A 12888-nucleotide genomic window follows, 5' to 3' on the forward strand; every position below is an offset into this window, starting at 1 on the left:
GACACTTTGTTGTCACATAATTCATCTGCCTCTTCTTCAGGATCCTGCAGCTGCCAGAGCAGGAAACACACAGAGTTCCCTGAAAAGTCTGTTTTTCTTGATTAATTTTATGGTCTTTATGCTCTTTATTTGGTAACAAAGTTCATATAAACACAGGGAATGTGCACAGAAAATACAGAGTCTGTTTGGAATCCATGGGCAAGGATCAAGGAAATTTTGACCAAATTGCAGTGGTTAATTAATGACAAGATAAATTAATATTGACATCTGGATAGCTAAAAATTAAAACTTCAACAGCACAGGAGTACAAGGTCTGGCTGTCTAAAAATTCACCATTATTACACAGCAGAAAGTCTTTTCAGGAACAAGACAAACGTGAATCCTCAACCAGCTAGAAAGTTACAAAATCTATTTGAAACCCATCCGAAAAACCGCAAAATCCACTTGAAACCCAACTAAAAAATTGCAAAATCTATTTGAAACCCATCTGAAGAATATCAAAATCTACTTGAAACCCCTGGTGCAGTTACCTACAAAGCTCTATGGAACAAGGCCTGCCCAGTTCAGTGGCTCCCAGAAATTTCTGCATTTTAAGGTGGGATGTCCACGTGCTTTTGGGGAGGAGCAAGAAATCCTCAAGATTTTCATGAGCAGAAACTCAACCATGGAAAAGTGGGTTTTGAGGGAGAGTTTGCACTGGAGATGATCCACAGGGCTTCCCTATCCCACAGAAATGATGCTAAAGACACCCATGGAAAAGCTGGAGCTGCCTGTGGCATTTCAGGATTTTCAGTTTGCATCTCCCAACTGAGAAATGCTCTCAAGGACGAATCTTCCTCAGTCAACTATAAAATGTAATTCTAGAAGGAATAGAAACAATTTTTTTTGCAGAGAATGGACAGATAAAAAATCAAGAATGCAGAATTAGGACACAAATGTAATTTTTAAAAAGATCTATCAGCAAGCCAGAGAAATAAATGTAAGAATTAACTGTTTATGATTCTTCACTAGAAGGAAACCCAGGTTTAATTAAGTCTAATGAAGATCCATCCTCAGCACAGTGAGAAAACCAAGCTCCCATCAAGCTTCCTGCAACTTCTTGCTTATTAATTGTTGAAATTTAATTGTAGGCAAGAGTTCATTTGCCTGAAAGACTGACAGAGGTGTTTGTTAATATTTCCTCCCTGTGAGACTTCTGTGAGTCACTTCTGGAATATTGAGACTTCTGCTTTTATGAAGTATTAAATGCTAAAAAATGTCAGGTTTAGAAGTTTCCCATCCACTGGAGTGTGTTTTATTGGCTAAGGGTGTTATTGGGGAAAAAAGGAAAGGGGAAATTTCAATGTACACACTCAAATGCTGCTGCCTCAGGAAAATCTCACACCTGCATTTCTTTTTTTAAGTCCAGAAATTAAACAAGAACTTGCTGCTGTTTCCTTCTTACAGCAGCTCTTCAGAGGGTTTCCTCCCTTTGCTTGTTTCTTGCAGTTCAATCTTCCCGTTTCTGCTTCCACATCTCAGCCCTGATCTTTGCTGCTGCTTTCAGAGTCAATCAGCTCCACTCCACAGCTACCAAGGAGCATTATTTGACACAGTGTTGAAGAAATAAACCAAAATGCTGCAATTTCCCCCTTTTTTAGGTCTTGAACCACATCAAATCTTATGAATGCATTCAATTCTTTTTGCCAGACGCATTACTGGCAGACATAATGCTTTATAAATGTGGATTTAGGAACTCTGATGGAGACTCACAGCTTACTGGATGGATTTTTAATCCCCAGATTTCCCTGATTTCCTTATTCTTGAAGTCACTTCCCAATTATTTCTTCTACGGCAGAACCACATTCCTGAAACCTGTGTCTTCCACTGGCAGCTTCTTCACAGTTCTACATCAAATATGCACAGGGAACTTGAATTGGGAGTTGAGGGTTGAACTTTTGCAAAAAGAAATGCACTCAGACATGGCTGCTTTGACTTCAGGCTGTGAGGAGTCTGCTCAGCCTTTATTTGTTGGGATCACAGCTGGTTTGATCTCCAGCAGGGGCAGGAAGGGACAATTCCTCAGTCCTGGGACGTTTTTGTGCTGGGGGAGTTTGGAGGCTCTCATCAGAGGGCAGTGATCTCTCTGGAAGAAGCAGACAGGGAAATCATTTCAAGTGAATAAATCCATATTAAAAAAAACCCCACCCTGGTCTGAGAGAGTCCAGAACCTGAAACAATGATGTGGTGGAAGTACAAAAGTCTTTAAAAACTGGAGAACATCACATCCATGAATTTATCCTAGGTTTCACTGCTATAAAACTGTAGGGACAGTCACAATCAGCTGCCCCAGAGCAGTGAGAACACATTTCATATTGCCCAAAGCACCTTTCAGACACATAGAGACAATGGAGAAGCTTTAGAATTTGCAATTAGAGTGAGGATTATTTTATAATATAAATCTATAATGGAAAAAAAACTGACTGGGAAAAGACTTGGCCGGGTATTAAGAGCCACAGAAACTCACCATGTTCCTGTTCTGAGGAAGGAGGGACAGGAGCTGGGTCTGGATATGCAGAGGTTGGAGTGTCTGGCTTCAAGGAAATCAAGTTTACTCTCCTTTAAAAGAACAGAAACAGCTGAATTGCTTTATAGACATCATTTCCATGACTATTTCACTTCAAGATTTAATTCATATAGAATCAGTTAACTGCAAAGGTAGTTCAGATATATTTTACTGCACATTTTTCCTTCTTTTTATAAACTGAATGGAGCATTATCCACTTCCAATCCCCTCTGCCATGGGCAGGGCCACCTTCCACTGGAGCAGGGTGCTCAGAGCCCTGATACAATCAATACCTGGATTACTGGCAATTTCTAAAAACCAGAGGGCCTGTCTAGACTTGCACTCTTCACTTCTTAAAATATTCTTTGGCAGAAGGGTCTTTAAACAGTTCTTGGCAGCTGAAGGCTTCAGATATCATTTTTGTACAGAAAACTGGACCTGAAGACAGAATCACAGAATATTCTGGGCTGGAAGGGACCCACAAGGATCAAAGTCCAACTCGTGGCCAAGCCAGACGCCTTTTGTTGTGAAGGGTCACGTGAATTTGCTGCCTCACATTTCAGGCAGAAACCTAAAAGCTCCACATTTAGGAGACATTCTGACCTCTCATTTGCAGTACAACAAAAATCCCCACATCAAGACAGCTCCTACCCACAGCCAGGGTTGGGAATTTGTGTGCAAAGCTCAGCCTTTAAACGTAGCACAAGCACAGCTTGTCTTGGCCCCTGAATTTACGACTGGAATCTCACCTGGGTGTTTTGAAACAGGACTGTAGAGTGGTGAGGGTGACCCTCCTGGGCTGGGGGGCTTTGCTGCTCTGGTTGGCTGCCTGGCTGCTTCTCCTCTCCTCTGAGGATGGCACTGGAATGGTTTTGATGCCAACAGGTGTGGAAGGCAGGTCCTTGCCCGCAGTGCCAGGGGGTCGAGGTTGGAGGGGCGGATCCCTGCTGGGAGGGGTCCCCTCTGCCAGCCGGGAGCCTGGGGAAATCACTTTGTGGGACTGGCTCTTCTTGGCTTTCTTGTCTGCTGCACCAGGAGTCCTGACATTGATCTGGGGCTTTTCCTTCAGGGGCACTCCCAGCTCGTCCTTGTCGAAGGTGACGAACGAGCAGTACCCGTCCGTGGAGGAAATGGCCAGGAAGGATCCATCACTGGACCTGTTTGGGATTTATTTTTTTCCATTAAAGGCCAGGATTTTACTTCAACCTTCACCCAACTGATTAAGAGCCACAATTCTCTAATTTCCTGTAAAAAAGGGGTGGGTTGCTGCTCAGACATTGATGAGTGACCATGTGTGTGTCATAAATGAAATATAAACCCAAAGCAAGGCTCAAGGTGCTGCACAGAACCTAGACATGGAAAAAGGACATTTCCCCCCAAAAAATCTTAGGAATACAATTCCTTACCATGAAATGTCACTCAGGGTGTGGTAATGGATGTTGGAAACATAACCAAAGGGGAAGGACTGCTCAGTGTCATAAAACAGCACAGAATCTTCTGAAGCAACAGCGAACACCAACCGATAGGGCAGGTTAAACAGGGCAGGGGGGGATTTGGGACTGATTTCATCTGCAAAGAAAAGAACAGGGAGAATTCTCTTGTATTTATTGCAAGATAGTGACTGCACTTGGCCATTAATTTAAATAAAATTACATTATTAATCAGTACCAAGATAAACACTGAGAAGACAGCGCTTGTGTAAAACATAAAATTTAACATTTTTGTTGTCTGAAATTTACTTGATTTTCTTAGTTGAAGAAAAATTGGCAGAATCTTTCTCCCTCTGGTTTGCTGCTGTTTTGTTTTGTAAAGTTTGCTCTGTATTTTCCAGTTGGAATTTTTCAGTGTATTTACATGAATTTTAATACTAAAGTGGTCCTTTAGAGGAGCTACAGAGAGCAACTGCAGATCCTCATCTCCTTCCTTTGCAGCACAATGGATCTAAAATTATGATGGAAATAGAACAGGTAAATCCTGTAAGGAATACTCCAGATTTAACCTTTAAAGAAAGGAGCCAAGCTCTGCCTTTTCACCTGAGTAATGTCAGTCTTGTTAAAATATAAACACTCCTGGAGCCACACAATAAAGCTGGATTTCAATCCCCAGATAAATTCTTGTGCAACTTCACACAATCCCATCCCCAGCTCAGAACTCCTGTTCTGCCCAGTAACACCAGCACTGCTTCCTTGAATAAACACCAGTGGTTGCTGCAAACTGTTCCAACTCCCTGTGATGTGGGCAGTTGAGACTAACAGGAATTATTTCATGGGATTGCTCCTCTGGTGCTAAACCAGGTTATTTATTTTGAACACAAAATGGTTAACAGTTCGAGCAAAATATTTAACAGTGTTTCTGCAGCCTGAGAAGCCAAGGAACAACATTTATCCACTTGACCAAAAGCTACTCACGGGGGACTCGTGGTGAACTGAGAGTCTCAGAATCAGGAAACAGCTTCTAAGATGTGGTACAGCACTGTCTTAGAGGAATGCTAAAAGGCTGGGGCATAAAATAGTGACCAGCCACATCTTTTCCCAGATTTGCTGTGAGTTCCCACTCCCTGAAGCCTGCCAATACCTTTAGCAGATGCTCCTCTCAGCTCAAAGTAGACAGGACAGCAGCGAACAGCCAGAGTTCCCTTGCCAGGACAGGGCAGGTGACCCACGGGCCTTCAGAGAGAATCAGGAGTTCAGAAAACAGCCTTGCACGATTTGAATTATTTATTTTTTAATAAAAACCTATTTTTATGTCACTAAACCCTACCTTTTAAGATTGTTTCTGGAGAAAACATAGGTGGTGTTTGTAACGTTCTCTCCTGATTCCACACAGCCAGCTGCAAAAACAAAGGTTCCAACATTACTCATCACCTCAGAGAGCTCCTGAGCACACACCTTGTGTCCATAAACATTCTAATTCCCAGGAATTAGGCTTGTCCATAAACATTCTAATTCCCAGGAATTAGGCTTGTCAGTTGGGCAAAAGCTGTGCAACTCGAATACAACTTAAAAAGGCATCCCAAATATTTATTTAGTGCTGGTTTTATTTCCCTTATACACTTCCCTCCTCACAGCTGCTTTTTGATGTTGCCAGACATCAATAAAAGCAGAGCTTGGACAGGCACAAACTGATCCCTCCTTGCAGGGTTGTTTTCACTCTGAATGCAGAATGTTCTGAGGGAAGGACCCAAACAAAGAGAGGCCAGTCAAAAGAAACCACTCAATATCCTTCATTTTTATTTTAAGAGTTCTGGTGTTGCAATTTATTCAGCAAAATGCCACAAATATCACTTTTATCACAAGAGAAAACTGATGCTGTGGATTGCTAGTGGAGTTAATAAGGAGAAGGAGGAATGGATTAATTAGGATAAATCGGCATCCCTGACATGTTGGAAATACTGAAGAACATTCAAACTAGAATGTAATAGATTGAGGGAGCTGGGAAAGGGGCTCAGGCTGGAGCAAAGGAGGCTCAGGGGGGACCTTGTGGCTCTGCACAAGTCCCTGACAGGAGGGGGCAGCCGGGGGGTCGGGCTCTGCTCACAGGGAACAGGGACAGGAGGAGAGGGAACGGCCTCAGGCTGGGCCAGGGCAGGCTCAGGGTGGACAGCAGCAGGAATTTCCCCATGGTGTAGGAACCCAGAGTGCTGAGAATATTTCTTTGCCTGTTTTGAAGGGTTTTTACCCCCCTGAACAACACTGTTTTGACCTCCAGCCTTGGAAAAAATTACCAACAGTCAGACAGGAACTAGAAAATGCAGTGGTGTGAATTAGGTGATAGACTACTATGTAGGATTGTCACAGGGTGAAAAATTTAGAGGTTTTGAGCTTCTCTTTGTAGTAAATAGGTAAGAGCAAAAAACATCCAAATGGAGGATTGTTGTTGTTCTCCAAACCTTCTTCTTCTACTACTCCATATTCTGCAGTAAAAGTAATTTGGGATGATTGGACAAAAAATTCTGCAGTTCCTGGCCGTGTTACTGAATAATTGGCAGGAAAGTGAAAATAATGTACCTTTTTAGTAACTATGGGCTAAATTATCTTTAAAGGGCTGTGTAAATCTTGGTAATTATACTTTTCTCCTGCATTCTCTGCTCTGTGTTATGCCTGGGTCACACTAGTGACTCTGTTTCTCTGAGAAGACTTAATAAACAACTATCTGGCAGCAGTGAAACTCCAGGAAAGTCTCAGTTTGTCTCTCAAACTCCTAGCAAGGACTTTAAAACACCCTCTCCCATCAGGAGAGATTTACTTATGGCACAGTTCAGTGTCACATGGAAAGGGAGGTCAGGCCTTGGGAAGAGCTGCCCAGGGAGGTTTGGAGTGCCCATCCCTGGAGGTGTCCCAGGAAGGGCTGGAGGTGGCACTCAGTGCTCTGGGCTGGGCACAAGGTGGGCATCGGGCACAGGCTGCACTCCATGACCTTGGGAATCTTTTCCAACCTCTGTGACACAACCCAAGTCGCAGGAGATGTTCTCATACCTGGAGTGAGCAGGTAGGAGCCATCAGGAGTGAAGCTGAGCCTGCGGAAAAACGACTTCATGCTGTCATCATGAAACATCCGAAAGCTCCTCGCCTGCAACACGGGAAACAGGACTGTGGGAAGGGCCAGGAATGTGCCAGCTGGAATCCCAGCGAGACAAAACATCCACTTGGACAATCCAGCCTGATGGAACTTTTCAACTAAAACATTTCAAAAGCCATGGCTCCTTCAACCTCGCTATAAATTCTTCACAGCTAAGAAAAATAGTCCTTGATCCCTCTTCAGCTGCAAAGCAAAACACTCCCAGAGCTGTCGCCTTAAACCAGTCATCAAAAAATAGTCATAACCTGGAGAACAACATTATTTAACACCCAGTGTTCCTCAGGCATTTGATTCTAACCCCAGGATTAGAGGTTAAAAGAGAACTTCTCTCACGGCAAAGTGCCTGCTCTCAGGCCTGTTCTTCAGTGTCTATAAAACTCTTACAAATGTTTTCCCCCAAAAAGAAAAGGAATGAATAGAAGGAATGAATAAAGTTATAGCCAGCTTGGAGGTGTTATTTTACTATCACTTGGAACTGGTTGGGAGGGGAAAAAAAAGCTCTTCCTTTTCCCTCTTAGGGTTAGAATTTCCTAAATTATCCCAAGTTCCTATTTTTCTTAAAAACCTAACTACCTTCTTGAAAATTCCAGGCTGTTAACTTTCAAATATTATTGAGATGTCACATCCATTAATAAACTCAACTACTGCCAGATATGTTTGAAGTTTGTCCTGTTAAGTACTACCTTTTTCCTCAGTTTTTAACATTTACAACTAAGGGATTGTGTTACTGCTTGAATCAGCAAGAAATTTTGGGGATGTGGTTTTGGGGTGGTGACGGTGGGACTGGATGAGCGTGAAGGTCTCTTCCAACCTCGATGATTCCGTGATTCTGGGGCATAGGAATTATTTGAATGGAAAATATTTGATCCTTTGGTTCCATGGAACAGAAAGCCCACATGAAACAGCACCCAGCAGAGTCTCCAGCCCCAGCAGAACCACGTACCTCTCCTTCAGCTCCTGATCCTGATGGCATCTTGGTGACATTGAAGGCCACTCGCTTGGTTTGGGTGTTGTAAACTCGCAGGACCCTGTGTGGGAGAGCAGAGTCAGCCAGCAGGGAATCATGGAATGGTTTGGGTTGGAAGGGACATCAGCCAGTTCCATGGGCAGGGACACCTCCCACTGTCCCAGGCTGCTCCAAGCCCCAATGCCCAGCCTGGCCTTGGGCACTGCCAGGGATCCAGGGGCAGCCCCAGCTGCTCTGGGCACCCTGTGCCAGGGCCTGCCCACCCTCCCAGGGAACAATTCCTGCCCAATCTCCCATCCAGCCCTGCCCTCTGGCACTGGGAAGCCATTCCCTGGCTCCTGGCCCTGCATCCCACAATGAAATTGTCTCTCTCCAGGTTTCCTGCAGCTCCTTCAGGCCCTGCAAGGCCACACTGAGCTCACCCCAAAGCTTCTCCTCTCCGGGCTGAACAATCCCAGCTCTTCCAGCCTTTCCTTTCACCCCAAGTTCCACAAAATGCCCCAGGACCTCCCTTCTCAGTCAGCACCACGAAATATAAAACTGGATCACCAAATAATCACTAATTAAAATTCTCCTCACAAGACACCTCCAGAGGGACGTGTTTTGATGTCTAAAGAACCCTGGCAATGTTTGGACTCCATAAGGTTTGGGAAGTCCCAGCACATGGATTTATGGAGGAATGAGGGAATTAGGAAACAGGGAACTGCCAGGGTGTTCCTACCTGCACTGTAGGTTCCTGAAGAGTGGGAACTCACCTTAAAAACAATTAACTACAAGTTAAAATATTAAGGCAAAGCATTTGGACCAAGAGCTCACCTGTCACAGCTCAGGGTTGCGATATACTGGCCCAGAGGATCCCAGGTTACTCCTTGGACATAACTCTTGTGCTCATTCAATATTGAAACTTTCTGTCCTGAAGTCACAAACAGCTTTCAGATCATAAATTCAAATGTGTTTCCAAACATTGCAGAAATAAAACAAGACCAAAAATGTTTTGAAATGTAGAGAAATAATTTTTTAAACATAAAAGTGCTCATTGGATGGTGGCTGATAAGAATATCAGAAAAAGTTGCTTCTGAAGTGCCAGTTTAAGGTTTGTTCACTACAAACTTAATCATTAACTAGAATTAATTTTAGATTAATATTAGAACTCAGATAAGTAAAGTCAAGAGCTCTCTGACCCCAGTAATGTTCCACAAGTGAAGGTCTCAGAGCCAAAACATTGATGAGACAAAGTTACAGAGAATCTTAGAAATACTTTGTTGAATACTGGTCACAGGAAGGATTCTTTCCTATTATTTAAGTGTTGCTTTCTTGCAAAGAAATCCCAGAAGCTGAGAAGTTTCAAAGAAAATAAACAGCTTTTCAAAAGGATGATAAAAACACAGCTGAGGCCATGCTGCACAACACCAAAAAGTGGATTAAGGAATATAAAAGATGTTTGTGCAAGAGTTTGGGGGGAAAAAAATGTGTGAAGTTATCCTAAATACTCCAAGGTGAACAGATGCCTCAGGTGTAAATTTTGTTGGCCTGAGACTATTTTATACCTATATATAGCACAGCCTCACAAGCCCAGAAAATCACACAAAAAACCAATTACAAGAAAGATGTTTCAAATTTTTTTGGGGAAATGCCATGTGGCACTTCCAGCACGTCTGGAATTTCAAGGGAAAACTGCAGCATTTACCTTTATTGACATCCCACATGATTGCTGTGTTATCTACAGAAGCAGATGCCATGTAATTTCCATCTGAGGTCCAACAAATATCATACACATCTTCCAAGTGGCCTCTAGAAGGCAGGAGAAACCAATTATTAATTTGAAAATTAAAAGCTACGTGTAAACATGAGTTTTATGAATTTTCAGGTTAAAAAAAAAAAATCAGAGGCAAATAAAAACTCCTGCTGGTGCTTCAAGCACTTCTGAAACTCTTCTCACATCAACCTCAGCAGCTGCCAGGAACTGCTTCTTCAACTTAAAAGCATTGCCCCTTGGCCTGTCACCCTCTGATTATTTAAAATGTCCCTCTCCCTCCTTTTTCTGAGCCCCATTAACAGGGAGTTAAAAGGATTAATATTAGAGCAAGCGAATTGTAGAGAGCACTGAAGTTCTACACACACTGAAGACTGCACCACGTGATAAAAGGCACTGGGGAAACGAAAAACACTGAAAAGGAAACCAGACTCATCAAATAATAAATTACCTTAAAGTTTTAATGACTGCCCAGTTCTCCTTGTTGAGCTGAGCTTCATCTTCATCCTGAAAAACCAATGGCTCCAGCTCTTTGCTGTCATTCAGCTTCCACAGCAAAATGACAGCATCTATAGAAGAAATCAGAGGAGGCCGCTTTATTCCCCACTCTTTTTTGTTCATGCAAAACGTAATGCAGGTGGATTTCATTTAGTTTAACTTCAAAATTATCTGGGATGAGACAGAGGAGAAGCAGCTCTCACCATCCCCTCCGGAGGCCAGGATCTCCCCACTGGGCGAGAAGCGCACGACGTTCACAGCCTTGGTGTGGCGCGCCAGGTTGGACAGGAATTCCACGATGGCTTTTCCATCTGGGCCTTTCTCCACTTTCCAGATCTAGTTACAAGAGTGTTTCAGCTTTTGAGGACAAGATGTAATGTCACAGGATCATCAAGCTGGGAAGGGACCTCCAGGATCACCCAGTGCCACCCCAGCAGCACCAGCAGCACCCCAAAGCCTGTCCCCAAGGGCCACATCCAGACTCCTCCTGAGCACTCCCAGAGACAGTGACTCCAGCACTCCCTGGGCAGCTCATCCCAAGGCCTCACCACTCTGGCAGGGAAAAATTGTTTCCAATCTCCAACCTGAGCCTCCCCTGGTGCCATTTGAGGCCATTTCCTCTCCTCCTTTCCCTTGGGACACGGCAGCAGAGCCCGACCCCCCCCACTGCCCCCTCCTGTCAGGGAGCATCTTTTATGTCAAAGAAAGCAGACATTTTTCTAGCCCTAAAATATGTATTAAAAAAAATCCCTGAAACATATGCACCACCAGGGAAGAAGAGGTCAATTTGCCAGTGAGGCAGAGAAAAGACAGCTGAGACAGCTGGAATAAACTACTACAGAGACTATATACAAGAATATGTAATGACAAGGGGGAGTGGCTTCAAATTATTAGAGAGTAGGTTTAGATCGGTATTAGGATGAAGTTGTTCCCTGGGAGGGTGGGCAGGCCCTGGCACAGGGTGCCCAGAGCAGCTGGGGCTGCCCCTGGATCCCTGGCAGCGCCCAAGGCCAGGATGGACAAGGCTTGGAGCAGCCTGGGACAGTGGGAGGTGTCCCTGCCCATGGCAGGGGTGGCACTGGATGAAATCCCTTTCCAACCCAAACCACCCTATAATTCTGCAGACAGCTGTGCAGTCTTACACCCTTTCCCCAAACCATCCACTCCCCGTGGCACGTACCTGCCAATAACCCAATATTTTGGATAACAAACCCCCACACCCTGCACATGCTCCGGACCCAACCCTGACAGGTTTAACTCACCCTCACGGCTGTGTCCACCCCTGCCGAGGCCAGGCGATTGATCCTCCCATCCGCTCCATGCTGGAAGTCCAAGCTGTAAACCGGCTCCTTATTATGCCACACTATCTCACAGGTGATGACCTTCATGCTTCCTGGAGACAACAGAGCAAACCCCATATCAATTCTTGTTCTTTATGGCTCAGTCGGCCAAACTTTGTGCAGATTTCCCAGGCACCGCCAGCAGAGCCTGGAACTGCACTGCAGAGACTGACAAGATGCTTTGAGGAAGGCTGTTCCTAAAAGTTATGATTCTTATAGCTAAAGTTCATGTTTGGGGATTGCAAGAGGACGGTATCAAGCCCTGTGCATCAGTCTAAGACGTGAGGGAAAAACTTTTTTGGAGTAACAACCCCGTCAGCAATCCAAACAACGAGCGGGCACGGGCGGCCCGGCGCGGGCAGGGGAAGGGAAGAGGCGCCGCTGGCCGCTGCCGGAGCCCCGGGAATCCCCAATCCCATTCCCCAGACCGCGGGGACCCCCGATCCTACTCCCCAGACCCCCAAATCCCGGCGCGGCTCCCCCCGCTGGCCCCCTCCCTTCCCCTTCCCTCACCTGCGGCCCGCCCGCGGCTCCCGCGCGCTCCCGCCTTGCGCCGCCCGCGCATGCGCGCGCCCGCCCGCGCGCCGCCTCAGGAGCCGTCGGGGGCTGCTGGAGGGAAAAGCCCACAAATCAGCAGAATAAACCTAAAATGAAAAAAGCCCGATGCTCGCACTTCCTCAAAAGAGTGGGTTTTTTTTTTTTTTTTTCCCCCCAGGCATTGCTGTGCTTGACCGGTGTAAATATATAAAAGTCTTTAAGGGTAACGTGTTCCCAGACGTCCCTGTTTCAAGTGCAAATTTTTGCCTGGAAAACAGTAATGAAAAATTACATAGTGAGAAAATGGCATCTGCTTTCACTTCTTGCTCACGGGAAGAAGAGCTGCTGGGCAGGCGGTTGAAGCCCAAAATGGTGCTCTGAGAGCTCCCCACAAGGCCTGCCACAGCAGGCGAGGGAGCAGCAGAGAACAAAGGAAAACTAATTCTGTATCATAGAATCATGGAATGGTTTGGATTGGAAGGGACCTTAAAGCTCATCCCATTCCACCCCTGCCATGGGCAGGGACACCTCCCACTGTCCCAGGCTGCTCCAAGCCCCAATGTCCAGCCTGGCCTTGGGCACTGCCAGGGATCCAGGGGCAGCCCCAGCTGCTCTGGGCACCCTGTGCCAGGGCCTGCCCACCCTCCCAGGGAACAATTTCATCCTAATA

At 45.3% G+C, this 12888-nt stretch overlaps 1 protein-coding gene across 1 annotated transcript; it reads right to left on the reverse strand.

The window, feature by feature from the left end:
- Nucleotides 1-87: 87 nt before the first annotated feature.
- CHAF1B (chromatin assembly factor 1 subunit B) lies at nucleotides 88-12234 on the reverse strand. The gene is made up of 14 exons (XM_039553561.1): nucleotides 12195-12234; nucleotides 11604-11734; nucleotides 10545-10677; nucleotides 10295-10412; nucleotides 9778-9881; nucleotides 8907-9003; nucleotides 8067-8151; nucleotides 7021-7114; nucleotides 5306-5375; nucleotides 5120-5211; nucleotides 3952-4114; nucleotides 3295-3702; nucleotides 2507-2598; nucleotides 88-2125 (listed from the first exon to the last, which is right to left on the reverse strand). Exons 2-14 carry the CDS (start codon nucleotides 11727-11729, stop codon nucleotides 2004-2006), a joined length of 1704 nt encoding a protein of 567 aa, XP_039409495.1. The 5' UTR covers nucleotides 11730-11734; nucleotides 12195-12234; the 3' UTR covers nucleotides 88-2003.
- Nucleotides 12235-12888: the final 654 nt, after the last annotated feature.

This window comes from Corvus cornix, chromosome 1 (genome assembly GCF_000738735.6).
Source record: "Corvus cornix cornix isolate S_Up_H32 chromosome 1, ASM73873v5, whole genome shotgun sequence".
Taxonomy (NCBI): domain Eukaryota; kingdom Metazoa; phylum Chordata; class Aves; order Passeriformes; family Corvidae; genus Corvus; species Corvus cornix.

Coding starts and splice junctions, on each gene's coding strand:
- CHAF1B (XM_039553561.1), bottom strand. CDS start 11,729: ATGAAGGTCATCACCTGTGAGATAGTGTGGCATAATAAGGAGCCGGTT. Junction 7,115..8,066: donor GATCAGGAGCTGAAGGAGAG/GTACGTGGTTCT, acceptor CCCGTGTTGCAG/GCGAGGAGCTTTCGGATGTT. Junction 2,126..2,506: donor TTCCTCAGAACAGGAACATG/GTGAGTTTCTGT, acceptor TGCTTCTTCCAG/AGAGATCACTGCCCTCTGAT.